Source organism: Monodelphis domestica, chromosome 2, assembly GCF_027887165.1.
Source record: "Monodelphis domestica isolate mMonDom1 chromosome 2, mMonDom1.pri, whole genome shotgun sequence".
NCBI classification, from domain to species: Eukaryota; Metazoa; Chordata; class Mammalia; order Didelphimorphia; family Didelphidae; genus Monodelphis; species Monodelphis domestica.
Genome location: NC_077228.1, coordinates 6,132,813 through 6,160,791, shown reverse-complemented (window position 1 = coordinate 6,160,791; position 27,979 = coordinate 6,132,813). Strand labels below are relative to the sequence as shown.

Below are 27,979 nucleotides of genomic sequence, written 5' to 3'. Positions count from 1 at the left end.
CGGGAGGCCGGCCTTGATTGAACAAACACCACTCACTTGGCTGCTTGATTCACAAGCTTTATTTACATTTGTCTACAGCATCATTTCGTAATGAAACGAACTAGTACAGTTTAGTGAAACTAAATGAAATCATAATCATCAGAATTCTCTGGATCTACCATTTGCTAAATTCAGAACTTGCGCTTGCTACGCACAGCAAAGAGAAGGCAGGGTACAGAACACAAGAGGAAACCCACGGGAGGGAACATGTAGCGTCTAGCAGATCATTCGATCTTCACAATTGAGAAGGGAAGAGACTTCCAGGAAGTCAGAGGCACAATGACAAGAGACTGAGTGTTCTTGTGTGACCTACAACTACATTGAGCAAAGAAGTGTGTGTATACACACACACACGTGTACGGACACCCACACGTGTGTCTGTGTGTGTATGTATAGATTCATATAGAGGTATGAAACTGGTGGGGAAGTTCAATTCTCTGCAAAAAAGATTATCAAAATATTTCTACCTACACATTTTGCTCTCATTTTAAGATCAGTCCAATAGAAAACTAAAACGAGTTTCTTTTAGGTATAATTTTGCTCCGGCTGCTCCTTTTCACATTCAAATGACCAAACTATTCCTTCATCTTTTCTCAATGACACAAAGGCACCAGACTTAACGGTTAACCCTTTTGTATACTTACCTTGCGATACCACGGAAGAAACTGTTAAGAGAAACCCCCCTCCCCCTTAGGCCTGAAGGCAGCCCAGACTTGGACACAGAAATGTCTCGAGCAAATTCCTGAAAGCATTTTAAGCCATAAGCCGTTTCGAGTGAATGGGGGCAACGACACTTCCCGGTTACATACGGAGAACATTCCTCTGTACGGCGGAAGGAAACCTCACGCAGAGTTTAAGAAAGGCGAACTAGGGCCGAGCCCACGGCTCGTCCCCCCGCGTGCACAGACATCGGTGCCTGACTGGCTTACAACCACACGGGAGAAGTTAAGACGTGCCAGCTAGTTTCTCAATTTCCTCTTCCTTAAGGAGTCTCAGATTTTTAGCCTCGTTTGCCCACTTAGGTACGGGCTTTCAGGAACATGCCACATCCAACCTCTTTAAAAATTGAAAAGTAAAATAAAAAAGAAGAAAAAACAAAACAAAGCACACCCCCCACGAGCGTACACATTCCCCATTATAAACCAGTACTGGAAAGGTTAACGGGGCCAGAAGGCCGTCTAAGGAAGTTTGTTTCTTACAGGGCTGTGCCAAAGATGGGAACACGAGAGAAACGACTGACTGAGTGCCTGGCCCCACAATTAATTTAGGGAGAAACAAGCCACTTCCTCTGGTAACTGAGAACAGGGTTTGAACATTGTCTCAGGATGCAGCATTGAGGACAAGTAAAAAAGGGAAAACCCAAGCCACCGTGAGCTCCAGACATCACGGTGAGCTTCACAACAGAGAAGCCCCATCCGGGATCTCTACATTGACTGCTGTCGAGCATAATCGTGAACGGAGCGTCCCTTTGCCAAGGGACGACGCCTGAAGAAATGGCTTTTTCCACCCAGCTCTCCAGTCACTGGCAGAATGCCCAAAGCCCAGGAAGCCTTGGGGCCTTCTGTTGACCCGAGTGTACAAGTCAGCAGATTCATCTACCATCAGGAAACATTTGAAAATGAAGAACAACATGGTCACACCCAGCTCTCTGGTGATTAGAGAAAACACATCTTAAATAGTTAGAGAACAACAAACAAATGACAACTATCGGGGGCTATTATGGCTTAAAATGCTCATGGACTTGTAATTTCAGGAATGGACACAGCTGAAGTTTTCCAGAAAGCGACGACGGACATGCACCTCGACTAGCAGATTAAGCACTTCTGACCAAGTAAGACACCAAACTTCTTAAAAATAGGCTTCATGCACTCTACTGGACTTTTTTAGGTGTAAATTTTAATACATTATTTCTTTTTAGAGCTTGAACGGGAACCCGAATGAGACGATCCGGATGATGACCTGCGGCGCCTGGAAGATAAAAATGGAGAGAGCAGGCAAAGCATTGAGTGGGTGCTGAGCGAGGGCACAGAGACCAAACACCTTGATGGCAAGGGGGACTTAGTCTATGCTTGGACTGGGTCCACCCATCTGTCTAAAGGTCAAGAGGAGCTCAGATCCGGGCTTTCGGTCTGTGGCACTGACCGTACAATCTTAATTTACGATTTCAGGAATAAAGAAAAGCCAAGAAGCACGAGCACTGAATCTTGGTATAGCCAGCTCCCGATTATTGAGAGCAAGGAAAGAGCCTCGCCAGCAACGGCTGAAGGCCGGAAGCCACTTGGGCAGCTGAGCAGGGGAAAAGTCGTGGACGCGGCCAGCGCCAGCCTGTCTTAGTAAGAAAGGCCTTTCTCTTCGGGGAGGAGAGCTCCAGCTGTGTCTGCCACCGTGGCTTCGGCAAGGCTGTGCTCTTGACCCACTAGCCGTGCTCCGGAAGGCAGGAGCAGAAGAGAAAAGCACAACTGGGGAGAAGCGACACGTTCCCAAGCCCCCGAGCACCCCAAGAGGCTTAGGCTCCAAGCTGACTGATGGACTAGGTAAAGGCTCGGGAAGTCGACTGGTCAGGAAACCAGACGGCCTGAAGCCAAGGTGAGAGTCAGGGACGTGGAAGGAAGGATTTAGGAACAGGGAACAAGCTGAAGGGAGAAAGGCTTGAGAGCCCAGGGGGAGGGCAGGGCCAGCAAGCATAAGGGGAACCGGCCACGGGATAATCTAACCCGGAACACTGAAGACAAAACAGTGTCCTCTACTGGGAATAAAGGAGACAGTGACTGAGGGAGGGCCGATGGAAGGAAACCCCTGGAGAAGCGCCACTATTGGGGGATCTCCTGAGACACGTTCTGGCTCACCGGACAGAGCTCTTAAGACTCCCTCCCAACAACCACACACTCAAGTTAAACTTCTGGGTTAATAATGCTCAGAAGAGCTAAATCAGCCTCTTCCTTTCCCTTGCAGAGGGAGAAGAGGGAAGGGCCAAGAACAATGGGATGAAAGAGAAGCAAAGTGGAACAGAGACAAGATCCTTCCTAGAATAACTGGGAGCTGGCTATAGCACTGCTACTTAAATGTTAATGTCCAAACAATGGGCAATTTGACCTATATCCTTCCCAAGCAACAAAACTGGGTTTAAAAGAAAATATTATTTTAAAATTGGAGAAAGTGACTCAAATTCACCCCTTTCCCACGCATTTAGTAAACATATTACACACTCAAATACACCCATTCTTATTTCTACAGAAACCCAAACCTTTCGGGTGACCGTGATCTGGTGCGTCTTTTTTTGCGATCACCGGGTGAAGAAGATCTAGAACGGCTTCGTTTGCTGCCTCTCTCGGGAGATGATGAGGAACTTGAATAAGATCTTTTTCGTGGGGAGGAAGACCCCCTGTGGGACCTGGAGCTGGATCTTTATTGATTGAGAAATAAATTAAACATTTCATTACAAGGCAGAGCCAAGACCTGGACTATTTAGCTATCAGATCCAAGCACTTTTAAATATGATTTATCCTAATAACTCTACGATCTCCTAAGGCAAATATACTTACTGCTTCCTCACCAGAAGACTCTGGTTCACCCATGAATTTTTTAAGCTAACCTTTAATTAAAATGTGCATCTTTTGTTGAATTAGAAATACGATGCATTTTCTGTTATTTTATTTGCATCAGAATAAATCTTTCCTTTAAGTCACACCAACAAAGGGAAGCAAAGGGGGAATGGAAAGCACAATATAGGCTACGATGAAACATGTAATTGTGCATTTAGAAATGAAACTTTCCCATTTAAGAAAAGCAAAAACAACAAAATATCACCTTAAAAACAACTTCCTGAGGGTAAGAAAATGATTAAGTCCATTTGAAATCAGGCAACTTAACACAAGTTGCAATTTGAGAAAGCAGGGATGGCAGTGGGAGAGAAGAGGGGAGGGAAGGAGAAAGAAACAGCAAATGTGTCAAATCATTAAATAGTTAAATGAAAATAGAACCAATAATTTACTAAACTGCTTAAAAACATTTACAAATCTCATCCAAAAAACACTATTCATGAAATATGACGTGTTGACATTCACATGTTTTACTTAGGGAAAAAAGTACATCTTTTTAAGCAGAATGACTAGCATTCCTTCTCACTTACATAATTATGGCTGAAGCATTTAGCTCAAACATCCCAAAAAATTCACCTTTGGGCTGAAATTAAGAATCAAAAGCCCAAAAGGAGAATTCTTTGGAAGGTTGTGAGCAAGCAAAAATGTGAGGCTAAGAATGGAGGCTGCTCCACAGTAACTGGGATCAAGGGTAGCGCTCGCTTGCCGAGTAGACCCTAGCAGGTGGCCACCTTCAAAACCCAGGCAAGCTCGAGCAAAGCTGACATGGTGGCCGTCTACAAGAGAGGAGCAACATTTGCCCAGTCCTGGGACTCACATTCGTCTTACTGCAGTAACCCCTCAGCTACTTCCTAGCAAATGAGACTAAAGCTCTGGCTTCTCAGTCTGAATGCTTACTTTGCCAAAAAAAGGGAAAAAAATCCCGTCGGCAAGCTTTGGTGTGTGCATTTCAAACGCAGCTTCTAGCTGGTGTCTCCTACTTCTCGCTAGAGGCACAAAAGCAGGCGCTGCCTTTGTACGGCGGCACCCCAAGAAGTGATCGTTAACAAACGGAAAATCCGAGCCGCTCTGGACTCCACAAATAAGGCTGAGGGCCCCCCCCCCCCCCGATCTTCACTGCAAAGGCTACCCTCAACGCAAGCTCAATCAGCACAAATACTCCGTCTAGAAGAGCCGCCAACCCCACGACATGTCCTGCCGTAGACACTAACGCTCTAAGGCTTGCACTACTCTTATGTGAGACGTCCTGGACGGTGAAGCCACAAAAGGCGGCGGAGGGAAAGGGGCCTCGAAAGGCAGCTGGTTTGGCTTTCTCTGGCATTATGAGATAGGGGAACTGTTCTTGGTCCACATGGTATTTCTGGTCTAAGCAATAGTGGGCAATCCTTGTCTCGCTCTGGCCAGGAGACGTGAACTCATTCGTCTTATAAGAGATGCCAGCACACGGGTGGCATCGCTGTGTTGAGGGCCGAATGGGAGCTCCAATTTGGCCATGGCGTCCCGCCTCATCGGATCCTACCACCAACATAACAAATCGTCATTTAAATGGAATCATGGGAATGTCTTGGCACACTGCTGGCAATGGAAACGTTTCAGGGTGAGAAAATTAAGCCGAGGCAAGAGCATTAGTTTTCTAATGCTAAAACAAAACGGACAAGTAAAAGCAAACAAAAGCTGTACAAGCAGCAGCAGCAGCAGCAGCAGCAGCAGCAGCAGCAGCCACGCTCTCTGGTGCCTTTTGATTCCTCGGCAGGGGACAGTCAATGCTACCTCATTCACCTGGATTTCGACCCACGAGATCTCGAGAGTTCTCTGGAACTGGACCGAGACCTTGACCGGGAGCTGGAGGAGCTTCCTGAGCGGGACCTGGAACAACACGGAAGGGTTTTTTCCAGCATCACTTAAGCAAGCCTTTGGCTACCAACACTGAAGGGAAGAGGCACACGACACGCGACGCTCATGCAACAAGACAAGGCTCTGGGACACACGGACACCGGTTAGTAAGGAGGCCCCTCTCCGCGGTCTCTGGCAGAGCTCGCCCCCAGGGGGCTCCGCCACCAAACCTAGTTAGTTCCCCCTTGTAGGGCCACTGCCTAGGAGGAGCCCCAAACACCAGGGCTGCTCCAAGCGCCCCTCACAGCTCTCTAAGGACCCCAGAGACGTCCTGGTTCTCTCTCCTCCTCGTCAGGTGCCCCTTTGCCTCAGATGACACTGCAGTCGAGCACTGGGACCTGCGCTTTTCTATCGTCTCCATTAACTGTCTCGTCCGCTCTCTCTGTGCCGTGCTGGATGTCCTGTCTAGGCGCTCCACTCTAGTTAGCATCCAGACTAAAAGGTGCGCGGCTCTTCCGCTGTCGTCTCAGTAAAGACGACTCGAGGGGAGGCGTCTCGCTGAAGCCCGAGGGAACGGCAGGAGCCCTTTAGTCTGGGCTGCCTCGTAAGAACTGGAGAGGCCACGCATCTGGATCAAAAGCTACTTCTTCACCTACCACGTGAAAGCTGCTTTCTAGTGGCTGCCAAAGAGTGGGGAGGACCTGAAGAAATGACTTGGTGGTGATCTGAGAGACCTTCCTTCCTGCTTTCTCCCCGAGAATGCGTTTGGCTCGTATTCAGTTTGAAAGAGAGCGTGGGCCGTGCTTCACTCTCTATGTGCCACGCGGCCTCTTACCAAGGCCTCACTTCGGGAGGCGCAGCGAGTTCCTCGGAAGAAATCAATCGTGGAAACGTGCCACTGATCCCTTCCTGCCTGAACTGTCTCGCATCAGGGAATGACTGCAAAACCTCACCGAGCCCACCGGTCAAGACTCGTAAAAGTCGCTCCGTCCTAGGCGGCTCTCACAACACAGCAGTAAACCGTGAGGTTACGCTCGGGCACCAAGAGGCAAAGAACGAAACACTCTCTGGTTATGCCGACCCACTTTTCTGCAAGTGAGCGTGACTGCGCCTCTGACCGCGCTTTCACCCTGTGAACTTAGTCTCCTATGGCAAGCCCGGGGAGCCACACGGTGACGGGCACGTGAAGGAAGACACTAAGGAAACTGGGGCTGCTCTAGGCTCGGCTGTACTTAAAGGCAGTGCTGAAGGCGGGTGCTGTCTTGCTGATGCTTCGGCAAAGTCTGTTTCCTGCAGAGCCGAGCCCCTCGGCTATCACCGAAGGTGCCAGCAGTGACCAGAGGCCTCTCTGGAGACAGACAGACGGATGGATGGACAGACACTAAGGAGGAGATTCTCAACTCTTCGACCTTTTTATTTTCCAGAATGCTGAGAAACTTACAAAGCAGAAGCGATGGCTTAATTTAAGATTCTTATCTGAAACGGTTTCCATTCCACCTATTCCAACCCTCAAGAAGAATAGGGAATAAGCATTTTTATAGTGTTGTGTGCCAGCTATTGTGTTCAAGGGATACACAGATTAGGAACGAAAACAACCGTACCGATAACTATTATTTCCACAGCACGTACTACGTGCCAGCACTTGACAATTATCTCATGTGTGATCCTCCCAACAAGCCTGGGAGGCAAGTGCTATTATCATCCTCGTTTGAATAGAGGAGGAAACCGAGGCAGACAGGTTAAGTGACTTGCCGAGGGTCAAACAGCTAGTATGTGTCTAAGGCTGGACTTGAATTTGGGTTCTCCCAAGTGACTATGTGCAGAGCCTATTGTGGCTCTCTTGCCGCTGAAAAACAAGCAGCTAGATCCAAAATTGGGTGAAAAGGACCAAAGTGTCCTGCACATTCATTGATAACGTACATGAAGTGGATGGGCACGTCTATCTGTGGATACACAAGGCATGCAGGGGATTCTAAGCATACGGGCGTGTATGTATAGGCACCATCTATATGTATACGAGAGGGCTATGAGTTTAAGCATATGTCAAGCTGGACAATCTCACCCCGGGTATTTTATCTGTGCTCTTCCCAGTGAAGTTCTTTCAGTACAGAAGGTACAACACTAAATCATACAAAATAATAATACCTTAAGAGGACATCTATTTGGGGAAGGGCTGTATAAAAACCACATTAGCAAATGAAGTTATAGGACACAAATGCATTATCTCAAGGAAATCACTCATTATCAAAGATGAACTCTTTAAAATGAAGTTGAAATCTTAATTCAATCAAGGAAAACCAAAATGTGTAAATAAAGAAGTTAGATACTGACATTTTGCCTGGTGTTACCCTTGGCCTGTACCCGTTTACCTGGACCTAGACCTTGAGCTTGAGTGGGAGGATGAGCGAGATGAAGATCGGGAGTGGGAAGATCGAGACTTGGAGCGACTTCTTCGGTGGGATTTCTTTTTATTGCCGTCTTCCTCTTCACTGGCATCAAGGTTATATTTTGATAGGTCTGCATCATCTTCATCCTCATCCTAGCGACATTACCAATTAGAATCCATCAGTATCAGCATCATTTAAAACCCATCTCCCAAGTGCTAGGCACAAGCTGCCGGGACAAACGTCTCATTTGTCTAAGCAGCTTGGGACAGAGGGAAAGCAGCCCAAACGGCAACTTCCCCTGCTAACTGAGGACTCTCAAACACGGGCCATTTCTACTTAGAATTGATCATTTAGGAAACAAAGACAAGGCAAGACTCAAAAAGGGCTCCCAGTTCAGTTTTAGGGTTCGGTCCCTCAAAGAGAACCAGGGCCAACCTGTTCGTGCTCCCCACTGTTCAGCCTGGGATAGCATGAAGGGAAGCCTCTTTAAGAATCTCTTCCAATGATTTCTTGTTTCTAGAATAGTCAGACCCAGACCCTTCTAATCTAAGCACTGTAATGAAGACAGAAGTTTCCTAACTTTCTCGAGGAGATCCCTCTGTGCCCCTGACTGCCTAGAGAGAATGATAATTGTCATAACTAGCATTTATATAGTATATGCGAGCCCATTTTCCTTCTCATGACAACCTTGGGAAGGAAGTGGTACTATCGCAGCCTTCAGTCATGCCTGATTCGACGTGACCCCATTTGGGGTTTTCTTTGCAGAGACGCCGAAGTGTTTTGCCATTTCCTTCTCCAGGGTTGCCCAGCTGGTCAGTGAGTATGAACCTGAACTGGAGCCCCCATCCACTGAGTCCCCCAGCTGCCTCTAGAATCTGACTGAGTCTGATGTACACGTAAGGCTTTCTATTCCCGGAAAAACAAGGACCGCAGACTAGGATACTATCCGGTAACAAACCTATCTTAATATTTTAGAAGCTGTGCCAAACCCCAAATAAACAGCTTAGTGCTTTTCTATCCAAGTCATGGACACATCTTCAAATCCCAGAGCAGTTGATAAGGAGATATTCTGGGGTTCAGGAGCTCTCGGCAAGGATCCAAGCCGAGTTCCCCAATACACACGGGGCAAAGTTAACTTGAGCTTTCTAGACTTGTGCCAGTCCCAGCTGGTGGTGTGAGGGTACGGCTGGCATCTCATGCCTTTCCATTTTCACCAGGGTCAGGAATCTGACTAGGAAGCATGGAGGAGAGTTCTGAGTGAAAAAAAGGAGTAGAATCCTATTTGCTATTGGAGTAGATTATGAGGCAGAAATAGGAAACTGGTGAGTTCAAGAAACACCCCAGGTTGGTTGGTGGAGCAGTTTTCTCTAAGAGCGATGGGATCTTTAGTTATCTGCTGCACCTCCTTCAGTCTTAACTTGCCTTGATGATAACTTCATCCATCCAGAAAGTGTGAGAACCAACAAGAGGAAATCTATATTGGATCCGATTCCCATAAAGGGAACAATGAGATGCTGGGGTGAACTGATGCCAACCTCAAGGGGCCAGGGAGTAGAGGAAGAGAAACCAAACCCTCCTATGGTTTGTGATGGAGAAGAAAAGGAAATCTGGGCAACATGTGACCTAAATATCAGGAGATAAGATTTCAAAGGGTTTGGGTTCTGAAAAAGGAATGGTAGACACCGCAGAGTACAATTCTCCTCGGGAAGTTGGCCAAGGCAGGATAAGAAACTCTCAAGGATGAAATTCTAAACAGGAAGGACAAAAGGACAGTTGTCTAAGATCGATGTGAATGTGGAGGAAATGTGCTGATCGTCTTAGATGAAAACTAAGAGGTAGAGGAGAAGCTGGTAGCTACGCCAGGTAATAGGAGAGGGGCCCTCTACAAAGAGGGTCAAAGCTGGCTAAATTTCCAAAGAAATGGAGGTGGGATAAGAAAAAGGTGCTACCTTGGGAGAAAAATGAAACCACTATTGTGGGTGGGATGATCACCGAGTGGTGCTAGAAGGGGAGCTGCTCAATAAGAATCTGGCAGCCTTCCCCCATCTGTTTTCTCAGACCAGAGACTGACCTGCACAGGACTAGGAGTGAATGCCCAAATTAAGAAGGTAACAGCACTAGCTGCCATGGATGGATGGATTCAAGTTAGCCAGTCCACATGAACTCTGTACTCTGGTAAAAATTGAAATCGATAACATCTGGCTCCTTCTACTCGTGCTAAGCACTTTCCAATTCTGTTTCATTTGATCCTCACAATCACCCTGGTAGAGAAGGGCTTTTATTATTCCCACTTTACAGGGGAGCAAACAGAGGCCAATCAGCATAGCGAGGGTCACATAGTCTGGTCTCCAGGCCTGCACTCTATTTACTGCCCCCACCAGGCTGAACCAGCACCAGGGATACTGCATTTGCCCAGGACTCCAAGTCAAGCTCCCTCGAGAAGGCCACATGATGCCTCAACTTTTAATAAGGGAAAAGAACAGAAGTTTCCCAAGGATGGGTTAGTGAGTTTGACTTGACTGGACCCTTAAAGAGACAGTAAACATACAGCAAAGGAAGGGGCAGCAATAAGGAGGGCCAGCCTGGCTGGGCCAAGAACAGGTCATACTGGGGCCCCAACAGGAAGGCTCCAGGCCTCAGAAAAGCATTTGGGTCTTTCTCCCAATTCTCTTTTGGGATTCACTAAGCTTGGACCAACTGGCTAAGATATTTGCATTCAGACACCATGACCTGACAGGCTTCCCTGGGATCTGGCCTCCCACCCACCCCAAAACAAGAACTGAGGAAAGCCCTAATGACATCTCCATCAAATTTAGAGTAAAAGGTCTTGGGACAGCTGGGTGAGAGTCAGGCCTAGAGGTGAGATGTCCTGGATTCAAGTCTGGCCTTAGACATGTCCTGGCTATATGACCCTGAGCAAATCCCTTAACTCCCATTGCCTAGCCCTTGCCCTTCTATCTTAAAGAGTTGTTATTATGACAGACAGGGTTAAAAAAAGAGTAAAAGGACGCTAATACTTCAATTAAAAAAAAATCCACCTCATAAGAACAAGATGGACAAATCATGGTTCTGCAGCCCTTTGAGAAGACAAAGAGGCCAGAGTGGAGTTGGCAGGAGGCATGCTGGGCCAAGCTTCCTGGAATAAGGAGTTGGTCCTGCTGGACCCTGCCTTCGTCAGGTGATATTTACTCTCATTTTCCCTTCCGGACACTATCTTTCATCAATAATGATCCACTGTCAAGTGCCCAGGAGACAACCAGGCCTCTGTGAAGGGCTTTGAGCTCCTCGCTATACACGTGACTTAGAAGGGCCCAGTCAGGAAGGCAGAAGTACAAGGACCATCTTCTGCTTCAGAAGAGGGACTGGACTCACTCTATGCAGCGGCAGATGGCAGAAGCAGGAGTGAGCAATAGGGGTAGAGAGGCAGATTCAGGCTTTGGGCCAGTCAGGAAGAATTCTTCCCAATGGTCACTGCCTCTTAGTCCTCCGTGCCCCACTGGAGTGAAGAGGGCTGAGCCTGGTTTCACGTGGAACCCCCCAAAAGAGGGCAAGTTACAAAGAACCAAATTTGGATGTGATATAAGGAGAAACGGCCTAAGATCAAAAGGTCCAAAGCAGAAGTGGACGTGACCTGCCTGCAGGGGCAGTCAGACCAGAGAGATGGCAAAGAGACCCTTGTCCAAAGCTCACAGTGGTTACCAAAAAGAGAGTGGGCCGCCTCAACAGGCCAGAGCTTCCTCACTGTTGTAAGGATTTAAGTGGAGAACAGACGACCCAATAACCCCTTGCCAATGTGCTCAGAAGCTGGGAAAAATGACACAAGTCTCCTATAACTCTGGAAACCTGATTTTTTTTGCATTTCAGACTCAGCTGTGACACTTAGTTAATGCCTAAAATGAACACCCCCACCTCCAGGGTGAAGAGTGCTTTATAAAACTGAGCTAAGGTTAGTCTTCCATTGGATGGGCAATAATCCTGAATAAGAGTTTCATTACCTCATCCAATTTGTATTTGGATAGATCTTCATCCTCGTCCTCTTCTTCTCCCTCGGACTCTTTATCCTCAACTTCCTTTAAGATAGAGGCAGGTCCCACTGCTTTCCCTCTATACTTTTTCTTTTTCCGACCAAACTGAGTAGAGAGAATTTCAGAAAAAAAAACTTTCCTTAGTCAACTAGAAACATGCCCATTTCTATATAAATGCTAATTTGTGTAAAAAAAAAATACACACTGGGCTGTTATATTATTTGCCCTCCCCCAAAATGCTAAATATATTCTAGTAGCATAATTTTGATACAAATGCTCTCAGGTTGTATATAAAGCCGAAAAGGCAATTCAGAAATGTTTACTTAACTTTCTTTGTAGACATACTTCTGAGGTTTGCGTTTGTTTTTATACTATGTTCCATTTGAGTGCTATCACATCAGATTTACCTCATCATATTCTCCGTCGGACTCCTCTCGTTCAATATACTCCACATTCTCTCTTTCATTAAAACCGCCACCGTATCCTTAAAAAAAAAAAATCACAAGTTTTTACCACTATTTCTACCTATAAAGAACATCTGCTTACCTATCAAATAAACCCAAGGGTGAGTTTCCCTTCTGGTTCTGTAAATCAGAGCCAGACAAAATTCTCAGAGCATGGGCAGACACAATACCCCATTCGTGCCCCCCTCTCCGGCCTTCCCAGGGCCATGAGAGCTCAGTGGCCTCCTTCCTCTTCTGGAAAAGGCTACTGAACAACATCAGCATAGGGGCCTGGTGATACTAGAGCTCCATGCAGGGAGCTTATTAAAACAGCACTTCATTGTACCCAAGTCTGATACAATACTATTCACTGATAATAAATGAGGGGTTGCCTGCTTGTACAGGTTAAGGAAAGCTCTAGAAATACAAATGAAGCTCAACTCGTCCCAACCCTTTCGGATAGTTTCTATAAATACTTATTTGGTGCCTACAATGTGCCAGGTACTGAAGAGACTAATATGACGAAAAACAAAAACCCCCATCTCCTGAGAAGACTATATTCTTAAAAAAAAAAAATTTATAGAGAAGAGAAAAAAACAAACATGAAGATCGTGTAGGACTTTTAAGACTAGACAGAAGAGTTTATATCTGACTCTAGAGGAAACAGGAAGCCTCTAGTGTCTACCCTATGGTTGTAGTGATGGGATCAGATGTGCATTTAAGGAAGATCACTTAGGTAGCAGTGAGGGGAAAGGCAAAAAGATACAGAGACCTGAGAAAGGAAGACCTGTACTATTCCATTCCATCAGTAGAGGGCTTTTACGTGAGAGGAACTTAATGAGCCTCCGCCTGATCTTATTACAGAAAACATCAGGTATAAACATTTCTTTTGTCAAGAGTGAAAATGTGTTGTAACAGGACTGGGTGAGATGTAGGCTGGAAATGAAAGTTCAGAGGATAACTGATCTCAAGTTTTGAGAGTCTTCTGAGACCATCCTACAAATGAGGAGACTGACATCTAGGGACTACTTCGCCCAAGGCCACAGATGGGAGGGAATTTTGATCTCAGTTCCTGTAATTATAGGCAACTGTCTCCTTTCACAACTTAAAAAAAAAATCATAAAGACAAATCACACCCTCTAGAGGAAATATACAAAATTGTTAGAACTACCAAGTTTTTGGGGGAGATGGCAGGAAAGTCATGAAGAATATATTTTTATATATTTCTGAATAGGTTATTTATTAGCTAGAATATGTGCCACTTCTTTTCCCATCAAAGTAAGCTTATAAATAACATCATCACGACTATAGTCTTTGTTCTTAGTACCACCAGGACTGCAGTGAGGAAATCCGACAAAAGGGAAAAAGCATCTATTTCCATAGCACCTACCATGTGCCAAGTTCTGTGCAATTATTATCTCACTGGATCCTCATAACCACCACCCTGCAATGTAGGTGCTGTTACTAACAATGTTTTATAGTTGAGGGAACAGAGACAAAGAAGGTTAAGTGATCCACCCAGTCACAATGACCTGGGGTCTTCTTGACTCTGGGCCTAGCCCTATGTCCACTTGGCCACTGAGCATTCTCTGATATTCTAAAGCCGTATATAATGTTCTCTCGGTTTTCCTTGTTATTTCATGTAAGTTTCTGTTTTTAAATTTCAATCTGCTCATCATTTCTTATGGCACAGTAGTATTCCATCACAATCATATCTCACAATTTTTTTAACTGTTCCCCAACTGATGGACATTCCCTTAATTTCCAGTTCTTTGCCACCACAAAGAGAATTGCTATAAATATTTCAGAACATACAGGTCCGGTCCCGTCCCCCGCCTTTTCCCTGATCTCTTGGCTAAGGGCACACAGTTTTATAACTCTGGGCATAATTCCAAATCACTTTCCAAAATAGTTGGATCAGTTCACATTTCTGCCAACAGTGTATTAGTGTCCCCATTTTTTCACATTCTCCCCAAAACATCTGTCAATTTAGTGATAGTGTGAGATATCAAGAGTTGTTTTAATTTGCATTTCTCTAAAAAGCAGTGATTTAGAATATTTTTTTCCAATTACTGATACATGGCTTTGATTTCTTCATCTAAAAACTGTCTGTTCAAATCTTTTGCCCAATTGTCAGTTGGGGGATGGCTCTTATCAATTTGACAGTTTTTAATATTTTAGACATCAAACCTCCATCTGAAAAACTACAAAATTTCTTCTAATTTTCTGCTTTTCCTTCTATTCTTGGCTACACTAGTTTTATCTGTATAAACCCTTTTTAGTTTAATGCACTCAAAATTATCCATTTTATCTCATAATGCCTTTCAATTCCTGTTTACTGATAAATTTCTCTCCCCTCCGCAAATTTAATAGGCAATAAATTCCCTGTTCTTCTGATTTGCTTATGAGATCTTTTATTTCTAAGTCATCTAACAGCTTTCGATCTATACCTAGTTTCTGCCAAATTACTTTCCAACTGTCCCAGCAATTTCCCCCAATTATTGAGTTCCCAGCCCTAAAACTTGGATCTATACTTTTTTGTTGAATAAAAGCTTACTATATCTTTTACTACTGTTTATAGTATATCTGTTCTGTTCCACTGATAGACCTTTCTATTTCTTAGCCAGAATCAGATAATTAATGCTTTATAATAGTTTTAAAACTGACGCTGCTAGACCTTCATCCTTCACATTTTTTCTATTAAACAATTCCTATTCTTTATTGTTTATTCATCCAAATGAATCTTCTTACATTTTTTCTAGCTCAATAAAATAATTTTTTTGTAATTTAATCAGGATGGCACCAAGTAAAAGTAGGATAATTTAGGTAGGATTGTCATTTTAATTATAGTGACTCTTCCTATCCACAAGCACTGAATTTTTCTCCTCTTATCTAGATCTAACTTTATGTAAAAAGTATTTTCTAATTATGTTCATGTAGTCCCTGGATTTGTTTTGGCAAGTATACTCCCAGGTATTTTTTTCTGTCTGTGGTTATTTTAATGGGGCATCTCCATGTTGTCTTGAAGAACTTTGTTGGTGATATATAAAAATGCTGATGATTTATGGAGGTTTATTTTATATCCTGCTACTTAGCTAAATTATTAATAGTTTCAACTAACTTTTTAGTTGCATCTCTAGGATTTTCCACATATATCTTCATGTTGTTTGTAAAAAGGGAGTTTTATGACTTCTTTGCTTTTCTGCTTCCTTCAATTTCTTTTTTCTTCTCTTATGGCTCTTGTTAGTATTTCTAATACTATATTAAATTGTATACAATATTAAAATATAATATTGGCAATAATGGGTATATTTTGTTTCACTCTTGATCTTAGTGGGACAGATTTTAGTTTAACCTCCATCTGGAGTCTCAGCACATACTAGAGTGGTTTACCATTTCCTTCTTCAATTCATCTTATAGACAAGGAAACGGAGGCAAACTGAGGTCTGTAATGCCTAGGGTCATATTGCTAGTTGTGTCTAAGGCCAGACTTGAATTCACAAAGAAGAACCTTCCTGACAACAGGTTCAAAGGTTTGCATATCATACCACCGAACGGCTCCATTTTTAACAAAAGTACTGTTATTTTTTGGTGTCTTGGCAAGAAGGTTGGACCTGTGAGGGAACTAACACAGCAAGTTCTGAATGAGGAGGGAGAGTGGGAGAGAGAGAGACACTGATTCCAAGATCAGGTTAGCTTTCTATTCCCCATACTGAGCTACTTATCTTGAATAAATGTTAAATAGTTACTGCCTTGATTATCAGTCAAGTAAATACACCAGGCTAATTATGGCTTAATTAATAAGAGTATGACACTGGCCTAGAGGAAGGAAAGGAACCCTCTATCTGCACAATGCAGTCAAGGCTCTTATAAGGTGCCGGGTTCATATCCTACCATCATCAGCTGAAATGTATAGCACATCCTGAGAATGCCAGAGAACAAACATAAGACTGTTCAAAGAGAACTATAAGAGTGAATTCCCATTATGCCAGACACCATTACAAATGCAATAATCTTTTCTCACAGGAGGCCCAGAAAAACAAGCTTTGATGATTTTCTGTAATGAAATTATCACTGTCAACAAATCCCACACATAAAACTGAAGGCTGGGTCTGTCACTGGTCAAGGCCTGAAGGAGACTTCTTTTTAAACCCTTACCTTTCATCTTGGAATTAATAGCGAGTATTGAGTGGTAAGGGCTGGGCAGTGGGGTTATCACTCAGTGACTCCCATCGCCAGGGCTCTCTAGTCCGGGTGCCACCCACTGAAAGTGCCTCTTGACACTGTAGTCAGAGCTAAGCTGTACGTGACACCCTCAGCCCTCGCTCTCTCCCACTGTACTGGAAGCACTTCAGACAATATTCAACGAGACGTTCTCGGGGCTCCTTTGGTAGCCTAAGTCTCTCCTACCGCTTCTCTGTATATGAGAATAACCAGGCTGGTCTCCTCAAGGAGTTTGCAGTCTAGCTTTTGGTTGGGACATCCATGAAAATGAAGACCAGGGCACACCAGCTCCACACCAAGTGGGCCAGAGTCAGCTGAGGCAGACCAGCGGGATCTGCATTTATGCAAAGGCAAGTGAAAGAGGATCCCCAAAGGATGGGTCACCTGGAGAAACGGAGGCAGGAGGAGCCCATTCCAACCTAGAGAAGAGCAAAGGGGACACTTCGGCAGAGGCCCGAGAGGGCCCTACAAGCCAGAGCAGAGACGACACTTGTAAGGAGTGATCACGTGAGGCCTGGACTCGCCGGCAGGAACCTGAGCTCTGGGGGGGGGGGGTTCTGCCTCCTGCAGACCCCGTCCAGCTTATTGAAGGTTTTCCTAAAACTTAGTTCCTGGAATCAACTTCCTATTCCAGGAGAGGGCTGTGCAGGCCCAAATCCTTCAGAAGCTCCCAACACATCCCGGCGTGCCGTCTCAGAGCAGATAGCTATGCTTCTACAGCCCTGTGCCTTGCTGATTCACACGGCATCTCTGCCAAGCCAGCCATGCTTGGTCTGCAGGGTGCCGCCCCCCCCCCCCCCCCCCCCCCCGCTGAGAACCAGTCTCAGTCTTCACAAAAGAGCCAAGACCGTTTGCCACGATGAGCTCCCTCTTCTCTTCTCATCTCTTCCTTCGCCATGCAGCCAAGGATGGGAGGAGTCCTTGCGGAGGCCTCTGTGGCAGCTGCCCTGCTGCTGCAGCCGGCAAACCCGGCTCCCCTGGTCCCTCCCCCCTGATATGAGCCCCCTCAAGGACACCACCCCTCTCCCTTCTCTCACTGGCATCTCCTTTGAGCCGATTCTCCCCAAAGTTCCTGACATGTGCATTACGGAAAACGCAATGGCCTTTCCTGGTCCCTAGGAATTCCCAATACTGTCATCCCCCAGTTTGCCTCATCTTCATGAGGCTCCTGAGCTAAATATAAATTCTTACATTTTAAAAAAATGAAGCTATATTGTACTTAAAAATGTACAAAACACCCTCAAATCCTGGTAATCCCTGCCATCAGTTCTCACCATTTGCCCTCTGTTGGTAAGCGAACTCGCCGTCATCCTGGCCTCCAGACCCTCCCCAAGGCGGCCCCCCACTCCTGGGTGTTCTAGACTCGCCGCCCTCCTCCTCTCCACAGTCTGCCTTTCTTCGATCCTGCGGTCCCCTTCCTTCCCAGGCCTCCTGAAGTCCAGTGCCTTCCCGCTGAGACCGGCCCTATCAGAGTTCTGGGGCTGCTTGGAGGCTGCCTCTCCATTAGACAGCTCCTTGGGAATGGGCGGCTTTTTGCCTTTAGGTCCCTGGGTGCTTATTAGCACGGTGCCTGGCATCTGCCTGACTGTAGCACCTGTTCTATTTATCGCCACTCAATTTTAAAATCAGATTTATAGTTCTCCAATACACGCCTGCTATTCCTTCTAGCGCTGAGACATCTACCTTTATTCACAGGATACCTGAGCCATAGAACTAGATATGCATGTTTTCCTCTTAAGCTGCACCAAGTCATCAAAGATTTTTCTTGGGTCCATGTAACAGTCCAACAGATCCCCCAATGGTCCCTCCTTTTCCAAAAAATAGCATCAGTGAATTCCCAAGACTCCTAACAAATACTTCCTTCTCAGACTTCAGGCAAACGGTTTCTAGTTCTCTAAAAACCTAGCATGCAGTGGTCATCTGGGTATTATATTCCAATAGACCATAGTCTCTATATAGGCTGAGACTTGAACTAAGCATAGAGTAAATCCTATAAAGTATTCATTCATTCAATCAATGAATGGTCTACCAGTGCAGGCCCATTAATGCGCTGGGTGGGTTTGAAGAACAAGGGAAATCGTGCATAGCTGAAGAGCACTTTGTACCAGCAAAGATGTAGAAAAGTGTCTGATATTCTTTTTCTTCCAAGACTTCAAGGTCATATAGTTGATAAATAGGATCAAATAGATACCTAAAAAACCCAACCTCATTATGGGCCACCAAGCCAGACAATCCCTTGGTAGAGTTCAAATACCTTGGTTTACATCGGGCACTCTCAAAGAACACGGTGTACAGAAACAGGACCAGAGAGTAAATTCTTTCCATTTTTGTGCACATACTCGTTGGGGTTAAGGCCATTTCTGGGATGGCTAGCTCTCAGTACCACTCTTGCATGCGATGAGGAACTTGTGAATTTTTGATTATTTTGAAAAAGAACAAACAGTGGAAAAATGAGTGCAAACAAACCAGTTTTTACTGTGTTTGCCCATAAAAGGAAGAGCACACATTACCATTACAATTAAAAAAAATTGCTGTACTACAGAAAACGTGGCTATCACTTACCAGTCCTTTCCTCTAGTTTAGCATACTTGGGAGTATTGCACATGTTACATTCGGATCTCCTGGCCCAATTCACATTACTGCAACTTAAGAATGGAAAAAATGGCACATTAGTGGAATACAGAGGATTATCAGAAAATCCAGAGAAGACAGAGAAAATTAAAAGGTGAGCTAGTTTTTAGCACTATAAAGACCAACTTATCAAGAGACAAAATTAAAAATACTGAATGACCTAGGAAAGACTTGTGTCTGAGTTTTTTAGACAATATAATTTTTTTAATTGGTAAAAAAATGGAAGAATAGTTATAAATAAAGTGGATGGAATGGAGTTTTGTGGAAGCAAAAAACTGTCCTTATGTCAGAGAAAATCCAAGGAATTCCAGGCTGCCTAGGATCTCTGAGGCACCTTCCAATTCAAAGATTCTCTAACATATAATAAAATCAAAAATATGGCTCAATCTCTGAACTCATGCAAATTAAGTAAGAAGTCCAAAACTCAAGTTTCAAGTTTAGTGTGTGACAGCAATTCTCATACTAAATGTACCAGATCCCACTGTACGCTTTAAGATAGTGGAAGAATGAAAAAACTTAAGTTTTCTGGCATGCAAAGCATCCAGAATTTATGCCAACATCTTCTGATTCCAATCACTCCTCTACTCAAGTTCAAAAGTGGAATTAAAGCCAGAATCTGGGAAATCAACAAAGCTTTCAGACCCACATTCAGTATCATGGAGGCCAAACAGCCTTGAGCCCCACCTAAAAACAAAAGGAAAAAAGTCCTAGGATTTGGAATCAGAAATGTTGTTAGAGTCCATTTAGTTTTTCAGAGGCAGAAAGCCAGCATGAGACGCCAAAGGTTACTGGGGCTGCAGCAGCCCAACTGAGAGGGATTCCAAAAGCAGAGCACTCTCCCTATCACAGTGGCCTTACGAGGAAGTCAGAACTTCTAAGCTTCTCCACACATAAAAAGGAGAAGGAACAAATGATGAAAAAGCAAAAAGTTCTTTTAGCCTGAGCATAAAATCTTACACTTGGGAAGTAGTCTTGGAGACCATCCGTCTAGCCCTTTATTTGATGATGAACAAAGCGTCAAAGGGAAGAGCGACTTATTTAAGTCATAATGACTCTCCCAACTTATTGTCAGTTTAGTGATGTTCTGGGATGAGTTTTTATTCAAGTATAATTTTTTTTTTGAAAACTGTCTATGTTTACAGGAGAAAATGGACAAAGAAAAAAAGAATTAAGGCCTTTTTACACAACAGTGAATATTGGTTACCAATAAAACAAGAACAAAGTCTCATTGATTATACTTCAGCCAAAGAGACATTTATGGAAATCAGTTAATTTCTCCCCAATGTGATATCTGATAATTTTTAGCAGGTGAAAAAGATGGCCTTAAAACTCAATTTTATAATACATTCCTTCTTTGTATACTTGAAAAAGTTGGTAACCCCAGCAATAGGTTGTGATTATAGACATAGGCACTGTTATGAAGTTAAGAGAGAACAGAACTCAAAAAGACATACGTTTTACACTGCCAGTCGTTAGCACTAAATAGGCCTCGGCTCTTCTCAGCGAGCGTCTTTCCTATTTCAGTCCCACCAGCTTTCATCATCTTAGCTTCAGTTGTTTTTTCTGCAAATGGAAGAATAAAGATTTGGCTTTTGGAGAATTTTGGAAAATTGTCTTTGTGGTCAGGAGAGAATGCTACTTGTATGTTTACCTCGACCACACCGGTTACAACTGGTTCTTCTTGCAAAGTTTACATTTCCACATCTAAAAAACAAAACAAAACAAAAACTTTTGACAAAGTAAGCACATAGGAATGCCATATTAAAAACATACATTTTACATACAATGCTCCTGCTCTAAGAAGCTTCCTAATTATCTTGTGTTAAAGAATACTATTAGATTTTTTTTAATGTCCTAGAAACTAGTAATTATAACTACCTGGTTTTAGAAAAAGAAGAGAGAACTAGACCATTGATAGACAATATATATAGCCAAAAGTCAAGAAGTCATGAAGCGCCTATCAAGTTTGTTACTTTATGCCAGGGCCTATCCACTTTAAGTGCTAAGGATCCAAAGAAAGGAATTAGGGGGTTTGAACCACCAAAAGCAAGTCATACACCGCAGGAAGCTAACTAAATCAAGGAATTTGGGATAATTTTTCCATTTGCACAGAAAACACCTTGATGAGATCCTATATGGCAGAATGTTACTGTTTTGAATTAGTGCTTACTTAGCACTCCCTCTGTGCCAGGAACCCAGGGCAGATATTAGGATATAAGTACAAAGAATAAAGCAATCCTTACTCTCAGGCCATTCACCTTCGAATGGGGAAAATGAGTGCACCTAAACTATAAGGGAGGTTCAATAGAAAGTAAATAAAATCATAAACAAAGTGGCCAAATACAACTTGGTGAGATTCAATGCTGCCCCATAGGTGTAAAATGCACTGCCAACCTAGCCAGAAGTTCCTCTTATTACGTTCGCCAAGGTCCTTGGGATAGCTCCAACTTCTGGCTTTCCTCCCTCTCTCAGGTCACTTGATGTCCTCGAGATTGTGCTTCTGCTTCCAGGACACACAGCCCCCCAAAGAGCTACTTTGTCTGGTGCCTTCTTTGTTTTGTTCAGTAGACTGGGAAGGCTTCCAGTGAGGCTGCTCTAGTCCCTTTGAGATAACACAAAAAGCTGAGCTCCACATATCTCTCTGGTCTTCCTCCACTGTCACCCTCAATGCCCTGGAGACAAGGTGGCTTAGCCGAGGTTCTCACTGAGCCTTCAGCAAACATCTTTGCTGTCTGCTATTTCTCCACATGGAATCAAATGACCATCATCCCCAATACGACCTGGCAAACCCATTTCTATTCTAAGCTGGGGTCACCCTTTTGAAGCTCCCTCTGGAGATCTACTATTCACTGGGGTAGAAAGTTTACTGAACTTTTTACAGACCTCCTGGAAGTGATTCAGTTAAACCTTCCTAGAAAATCATAATTCATGTTGATGTCTTTTCTTGTCTACTCCCATTTTCCCAGTGTCAATGACTTAAAGACAGTTTAACAACCTCAGTTGTATGTTAACATCATTTTATTTTTGTTCTTTCTTCTAATTTGGCATTGTTTTGATATCTGCTCTATAAAGTTAGCAGTCTGCTTTTGAGGATGTTATTTGGAGTTCAGTTAATCCTGTTGCTTGGCTTTCTTTTAGTCATATTTGTGAAATACCAGAGTGATTTTTCAATCAGCTACAGAAGCCTTTGATAGTTTTTTTTAGTCTTTTAACACCATTTTGCAATTTGGTTTTGCTATTTAACTACCTGCCTTTATTCAAGTCACTGCAGATTCTAAGTATATGTTCTCTGAATTTAAAGGGTTTTTTTTTTACCACGTCTTTTGTGTAATTTCATGATCTCTTTGTTTCCTGTAACAGTTGGCTTCTGCATTAGGGCTTTTTCTTAAGTGAAGATGAGATGAACAGAAGGCCCATGGAATGAAGCTTCTTGAGATAAAATCAAGTACAAATGTACTTGCCCCTTTAAGGAGAACTTGCTTAACTTCATTTTGTGTCTTGCTGCATTTACAAGAAGAATATTAGGGAAGAACTAATAGGATTCAATTCTAGTAATATGTTTACTTATTCATCCCTGGACAAGAATTCACTTCTGAGCACCAACAGCTAAGGTAACATTCCCGGACAGCATATAGGCTAATTCTAAAACATTCTCTTAGCCCCCTTAACCATGGCTGCCAGTTACTCCAGAAACAGAAGGGGCTCATGGGGTCATGCTACATTTTCCTTTGATTGATGAGTTTTCACAGTTGAAGAATTAATCACCTAATGCTAAGTCTACTAGTGTCACTAAGCTGGTCCTTGGAAAGCAGACTGCTTCTGGGACCACATAGGAGACATAATTCTGCTCCTGTACAAAGTGAATGCAGTTCTGGTCAACTACCTCAAGATGGATCTAGAGAAGGGCATTAATCTGATGAAGGGGGCTATGAAACTATGGATCCCCAAAAGAATCACAGGATAGTAAAATTCCAAGAATGCATAAGAGATTATCTCCTCCAACTACTTAATTTTACTAATGATGGAATGGAGGCCCCCAAATTACAAAATTTGTAAGTAGCAGCATTGAAACTAGAAACAAGTTGGAAATTAAAACAAGTTACTCTAAGAACAACAATAAATAACAGCAGCAACAACCACTCAAATTCCAGTGGAAGAAATAAGCTTAAGAAAACAAGATGAATAAATTTACAAAGCCACCACCACAGATTGTTTCCTTTCCTGACCAAGTCCTAAAATATTGGAACAAAAGGGATTGAAGTCTGGCAGAAATTTTTTCTACAAGCCAAAAGTATAATAAAATCTCAATCAACTAAAATTCAAGTCTCAATTTACTAAACATCTTTGAAGCATTCTACTTTTAAAAGGCTTAAATGACAACATAATAAATAGAAGGGCTTTTATCAAAAACCAACTTGCGAAGTATAGCTTTAGGTCAGCCAACTGAGCTCAAACCTTGGTACCTCTATCTACAATGTTGCACACAATTAGAATTTAGTGAACAACTAACTGTAAGGCAAAAAAAATACTCTGAGTGAGCAAAATGTTTCCCTATGTAGTATTTATTGGAGATGTAAAATGGGCTAACATATTCTAGAAAGATTTTCAATGTAGGTGGAAATGAAAGTTTTCTGGTTACACCTGAGATTAACCAAAAAATTCAATACCAAAACAACGGATTCCTACAGTAGGAAATATATCTGCCTTCATTCTATCTTATCAATGGAATTCATTAAAACTCCAGGAACAGCAACAGGATGAATAAGGGTTTATTAAAGCAGCATTAGGGTGTAGGGGTGTTGAGGGGCATATATGAGGTCTTCTGAAGTAGACACAATAAAGGGTGATAGGACTCTACCTTGGTCTCCAAACACCCCTCTATGAAGTGCCTACTAAATGGGAAATTCTGTGCTAGGTGCTAAGAAAAGGTTTAAAAATCAGCTCTTCCTAACTGTATACCATACAAATAACAGAAAATCAGGGCATTCCTGACCCCTAGAGTTTACAAAAACCAAAACCCTCATTTTTGTCTCAGAGTCAATAGTACTATGTGTGTGTGGTTCCAAGGCAGAGGAGGGTAAGGGCTAGGCAATGGGGGTTAAGTGACTTGCCCAGGTCACCCAGCTAGGAAGTATCTGAGGCCAGATTTGAAAGCAGGACCTCGGGTCCCCAGACCTGGTGCTCTACCCACTGGGCCACTTGGTCAGGTTGAGTTTATATTCTAAACATGAGAAGACCATCTATTAGGGCATAGTTGCCCAGGTTAGGTTAGGTGGGTTAGCGGGATGAGTCCCAGAGCAATTGCTTGAGGATGCTTCCCAGGGAGAGCCCTGGGCAGGAAGATGGCCACACCTGGCACTTAGGCACAGACAGACACACAAGGAAGGAGAGAAGGGAGAGGGCCCAAGGGGTGGGGGTGGGGGGCGCAGGGATCCTCAGAGGCTCTGGAGGGGGCTGCAGGGGTGCCCTGCTGTTTGCCACTGGGAGTCCTTTCTGGTCTGAGACTACATAGGAGGCGAGATGAGGGGGAAGAGGGGAGAAGCGGCCTTCCCTGCAGTAGGCAGCTTTAGCCCAGGAGCCCAGTACCAACGCCGAGGCCCCTCAGGCCTGGCCAACCCGTCCTTGCAGGGAGGCGAGCAGCCCCGGGTGCCCAAGCTCAGACTGTCTCCATTGTGACCACGGGCAGTGACCGTTCGGGCTCTTTAGGATGCCGGAATCAGGTGAATGAGGCGCTCCCATCCCCCGGATCAGGAGGAACAGAGCTTTCTCTGTTTTCTCTGATTCCCAACCCCCCCATCGCGGTTTCTGGGGAACCCGAACCCCCTTTAGCGGGATCGCACAACTGCGCTCCCCAGGCCAGAGACACACCGGCTTCCCGGGTGTAGACTGTCTGAGAAGAAATGCTGGAAGCCGGTGTAGACACCAGCTCTTGTCTCCTCAGGCCGCGCTTCCCGCTAGGGACGAGGATGAACCAAAATTCTCAAACTGAACTAAACGGGCCTTGATTCCCACCTCAGTCGCCCCCGAAAGGCCTCCGAAGGGATTTAAAGACCTCCAAACCAGTAGTGGGGGTGAACTCGGACCCTGGGGGCTCGGGGGGCCGGAAATCCAAAGAGGCCCTTCATCCCCTCCCCCCCCCTCCCGGTGGCTCATGGCAGCGGACATACAGTAGGCACTCAGTACGTGGCGGACCCCCAGCCTAGAAAGGTGATGGCTTCTCCTCTGAGGCGGGTGGGGTGGCCTTGGGCCACGTGACCCGAGTGGCCGCGTGCCTCAGTTTCCTTGCCTGTAAAATGGGGCCCAGGCCCCACGGCCTTCCCCCGCGGGGTCGTACCAGGCATTCCCTGGGGCTGATGGCGTCCGTCGGGCGGGGCCCAGACAGATCTCCCAAAGGGAAGACCCGGGCCGTCCCCAAGGCGGGGCCGTCCTCAAGGCGCGCCCGCCCGCTCGCCCGCTCCCGACCTCTCTTCTTCAGGCCTGGACACCAAGACCCCGCTGAGGAAGGGTTGCTGACCAGCCGAAGCCGCCGCCGCCCCGGAACTCACTTCTTGTCGGGGCAGATCCAGTCGCCGTCGCTGACTCGGAAGTTCTTAGTCGACATCGTGGCCGCTCCCGCCGCCACCGCCTCTGTCGTCGCTGCCGCCGCCGCTACTGCCACCTCCACCTCTCCCCTCCTCTCCCTCGGCCGCCGCCGCTGCGCCAGGACCCCAGGAAGCCGGCCGGGGGCCTGACGCGGATCTGGGGCTGTCTGTGCTACGCCTGACTCAGGCCCGCTGCGGCTCGAGGCTTGCTGTCGGGATCCCCGGCGCGTCACGAGAAGGGCCGCGGCCGACAGGAAGAAAGCCGCCGCCGAATGGGGGATGCCCCGCAAAAGGAGTGATTTAATGGTCTCTTTACCGGCGGAGTCAACAGGCAATGCTGAGGACAGCCCGGGGGGCAGACCGCCGTAGCGCCGTGCGTGCTAGGAAGGCGCGTACCGCCACCTACGGGGCCGGAAGACATTCGAGGAAAGTCCTCCTCTCCTCCGGGCGGGGGGCGAGGGGTGGGCTCCTCTCGTTCCACCTCGAAGGAAGGAGGCCGGGCGATACCAACATGGCGCGGCGGGGGGGTGCGAGGGGCTGGTGAGAGGAGGGCCATCCCATCTGCAAGAGTTAATAGGGGGAGACACAAGTGTCATCTCCTCATTGGTGCACACGTGCATCTCCCAAATGTCACCTCCGGAAGCGTCTGGGCGTGTCTCCTCCTCTCCTAGGGGCCCCTCCCCCCCACCCGGCCTCACACACCCAGTGGGTGTGGAAGCCCAGAGAGCTGGGGAGGGAAGATGTATGGATTGATGGTGAAGACATGAAAATAAAGGGAACAAATGAATTAAAGGAGTGAGAGAATGAAAGAATGTGTGACTGCTGCTGAATAAATGAAGGAAAAGAGGAGTAACTTATGAATGAGTGAGAAAACAAATGAATCTGAGGAAGTGAATGAATGAGAATGAATGAATGGATGAACCTGTGTCAGTGAACAAATGAAGGAACTAGAGAGTGAGTGAGTGGATGGATGGATGGATGGAAGGAAGGATGGAAGGATGGGTGGATGGAAGGAAGGAAGGATGGAAGGAAGGATGGATGGATGGAAGGAAGGATGGAAGGAAGAATGGATGGAAGGAAGGATGGAAGGAAGGATGGATGGAAGGAAGGATGGAAGGATGGGTGGATGGAAGGAAGGATGGAAGGATGGGTGGATGGAAGGAAGGAAGGATGGAAGGAAGGATGGATGGATGGAAGGAAGGATGGAAGGAAGAATGGATGGAAGGAAGGATGGAAGGAAGGATGGAAGGATGGGTGGATGGAAGGAAGGATGGAAGGATGGGTGGATGGAAGGAAGGAAGGATGGAAGGAAGGATGGATGGATGGAAGGAAGGATGGATGGAAGGAAGGATGGAAGGATGGGTGGGTGGGTGGATGGATGGATGGAAGGAAGGATGGGTAGATGGATGGGTGGATGGATGGATGGATTGATGGAAGGATGGGTAGATGATGGATGGATGGAAGGAAGGATGGGTAGATGGATGGAAGGGGGTTGAGGGGTTGCTCAGGGCAGCTCCAGGAAAGTCCGGGAAACCTCGTTCCTAGAGCAAACATGAAAAACTGCCTGCCACCAAGGATTCTTGGGTGGTCCTCCGTTCTAGTAATCACAACAGTGAGCCCTTATTCTGTGCTTAGTCCCTTTACCTTGTTTGGTCCTCACCACAACTCTTTACACTGATTAGCCCCATTTCACAGATGAGAAAACTGAGTCAAACAGTAAGTGTAATTGGGGATAATATTGTTTAAATTCTGACTTCTGATTTTGTCCTGACTGGACCTACTCCAGTTTTTCCAATGCTCCTACCCAGATTTCAAGAACTTTGTGTTGCTGAGATTCCCAAAATGAAACAGCTCATGCCCTTTTTGTAAGAGAAACCTCTGCTTGTGTTCATTGCAGGCAGACAGGGCGCTGAGTGGCTGATAACTCTAGTCTCTGGAGAAAACCAAATGGGGAGCAATGACTCATTGGGGGGGGGGTCTCCTGGAGCTCCACTGTGGGAGACTTCTGATTGTCTCTGTGCTTATTTCCCAGAATCCCCATCTCAAGCACTGGCAGAGAGTCCTAAAGCCACCCAGTCTGACCATGGGCTGAACAAGACTCTCTTCCTTCTTTAAGGGACAAATACTGCTCTGTCCTTTGGGCGAAGATCCCTGGGAAGGGGGTGTGCTGCTTCCCGAGGTCACTGTCTGTGAACCTTAAAAATTCTCAGCCCCTAC

The 27,979-nt window shown here is 45.4% G+C and overlaps 1 protein-coding gene and 1 non-coding gene across 4 annotated transcripts; both read right to left on the bottom strand.

Moving 5' to 3' along the window:
• Positions 1–41: 41 nt before the first annotated feature.
• ZRANB2 (zinc finger RANBP2-type containing 2) lies at positions 42–26,119 on the bottom strand. 3 transcript variants are annotated; one of them, XM_001364453.5, is made up of 10 exons: positions 25,727–26,116; positions 20,833–20,885; positions 20,636–20,744; positions 19,113–19,195; positions 12,291–12,367; positions 11,854–11,988; positions 7,841–8,010; positions 5,418–5,504; positions 3,284–3,442; positions 42–2,007 (listed from the first exon to the last, which is right to left on the bottom strand). In XM_001364453.5, the coding sequence occupies exons 1-10, from the start codon at positions 25,780–25,782 to the stop codon at positions 1,944–1,946; spliced, it is 993 nt and encodes a 330-aa protein (XP_001364490.1). In that variant the 5' UTR covers positions 25,783–26,116; the 3' UTR covers positions 42–1,943. The 3 variants fall into 3 exon arrangements, with proteins under 3 accessions (XP_001364490.1, XP_056670906.1, XP_056670905.1); XM_056814928.1 differs by lacking the exon at positions 25,727–26,116 and adding an exon at positions 25,516–25,534; XM_056814927.1 differs by lacking the exon at positions 5,418–5,504 and having other exon boundaries at positions 25,727–26,119.
• On the bottom strand, positions 4,200–4,267 carry MIR186 (microRNA mir-186). Its single transcript, NR_032187.1, has one exon. It is a non-coding gene; the product is annotated as a microRNA mir-186 (primary transcript).
• Positions 26,120–27,979: the final 1,860 nt, after the last annotated feature.

Bases quoted from the DNA above. Each gene is read 5' to 3' on its own strand.
- ZRANB2 (XM_001364453.5), bottom strand. From the start codon at position 25,782: ATGTCGACTAAGAACTTCCGAGTCAGCGACGGCGACTGGATCTGCCCC. The intron at 20,886-25,726 runs GTGAGTTCCGGG...TTTGTTTTTTAG, and splicing joins TGGATCTGCCCCGACAAGAA to ATGTGGAAATGTAAACTTTG. The intron at 19,196-20,635 runs GTATGTCTTTTT...TCCATTCTTAAG, and splicing joins AACGACTGGCAGTGTAAAAC to TTGCAGTAATGTGAATTGGG.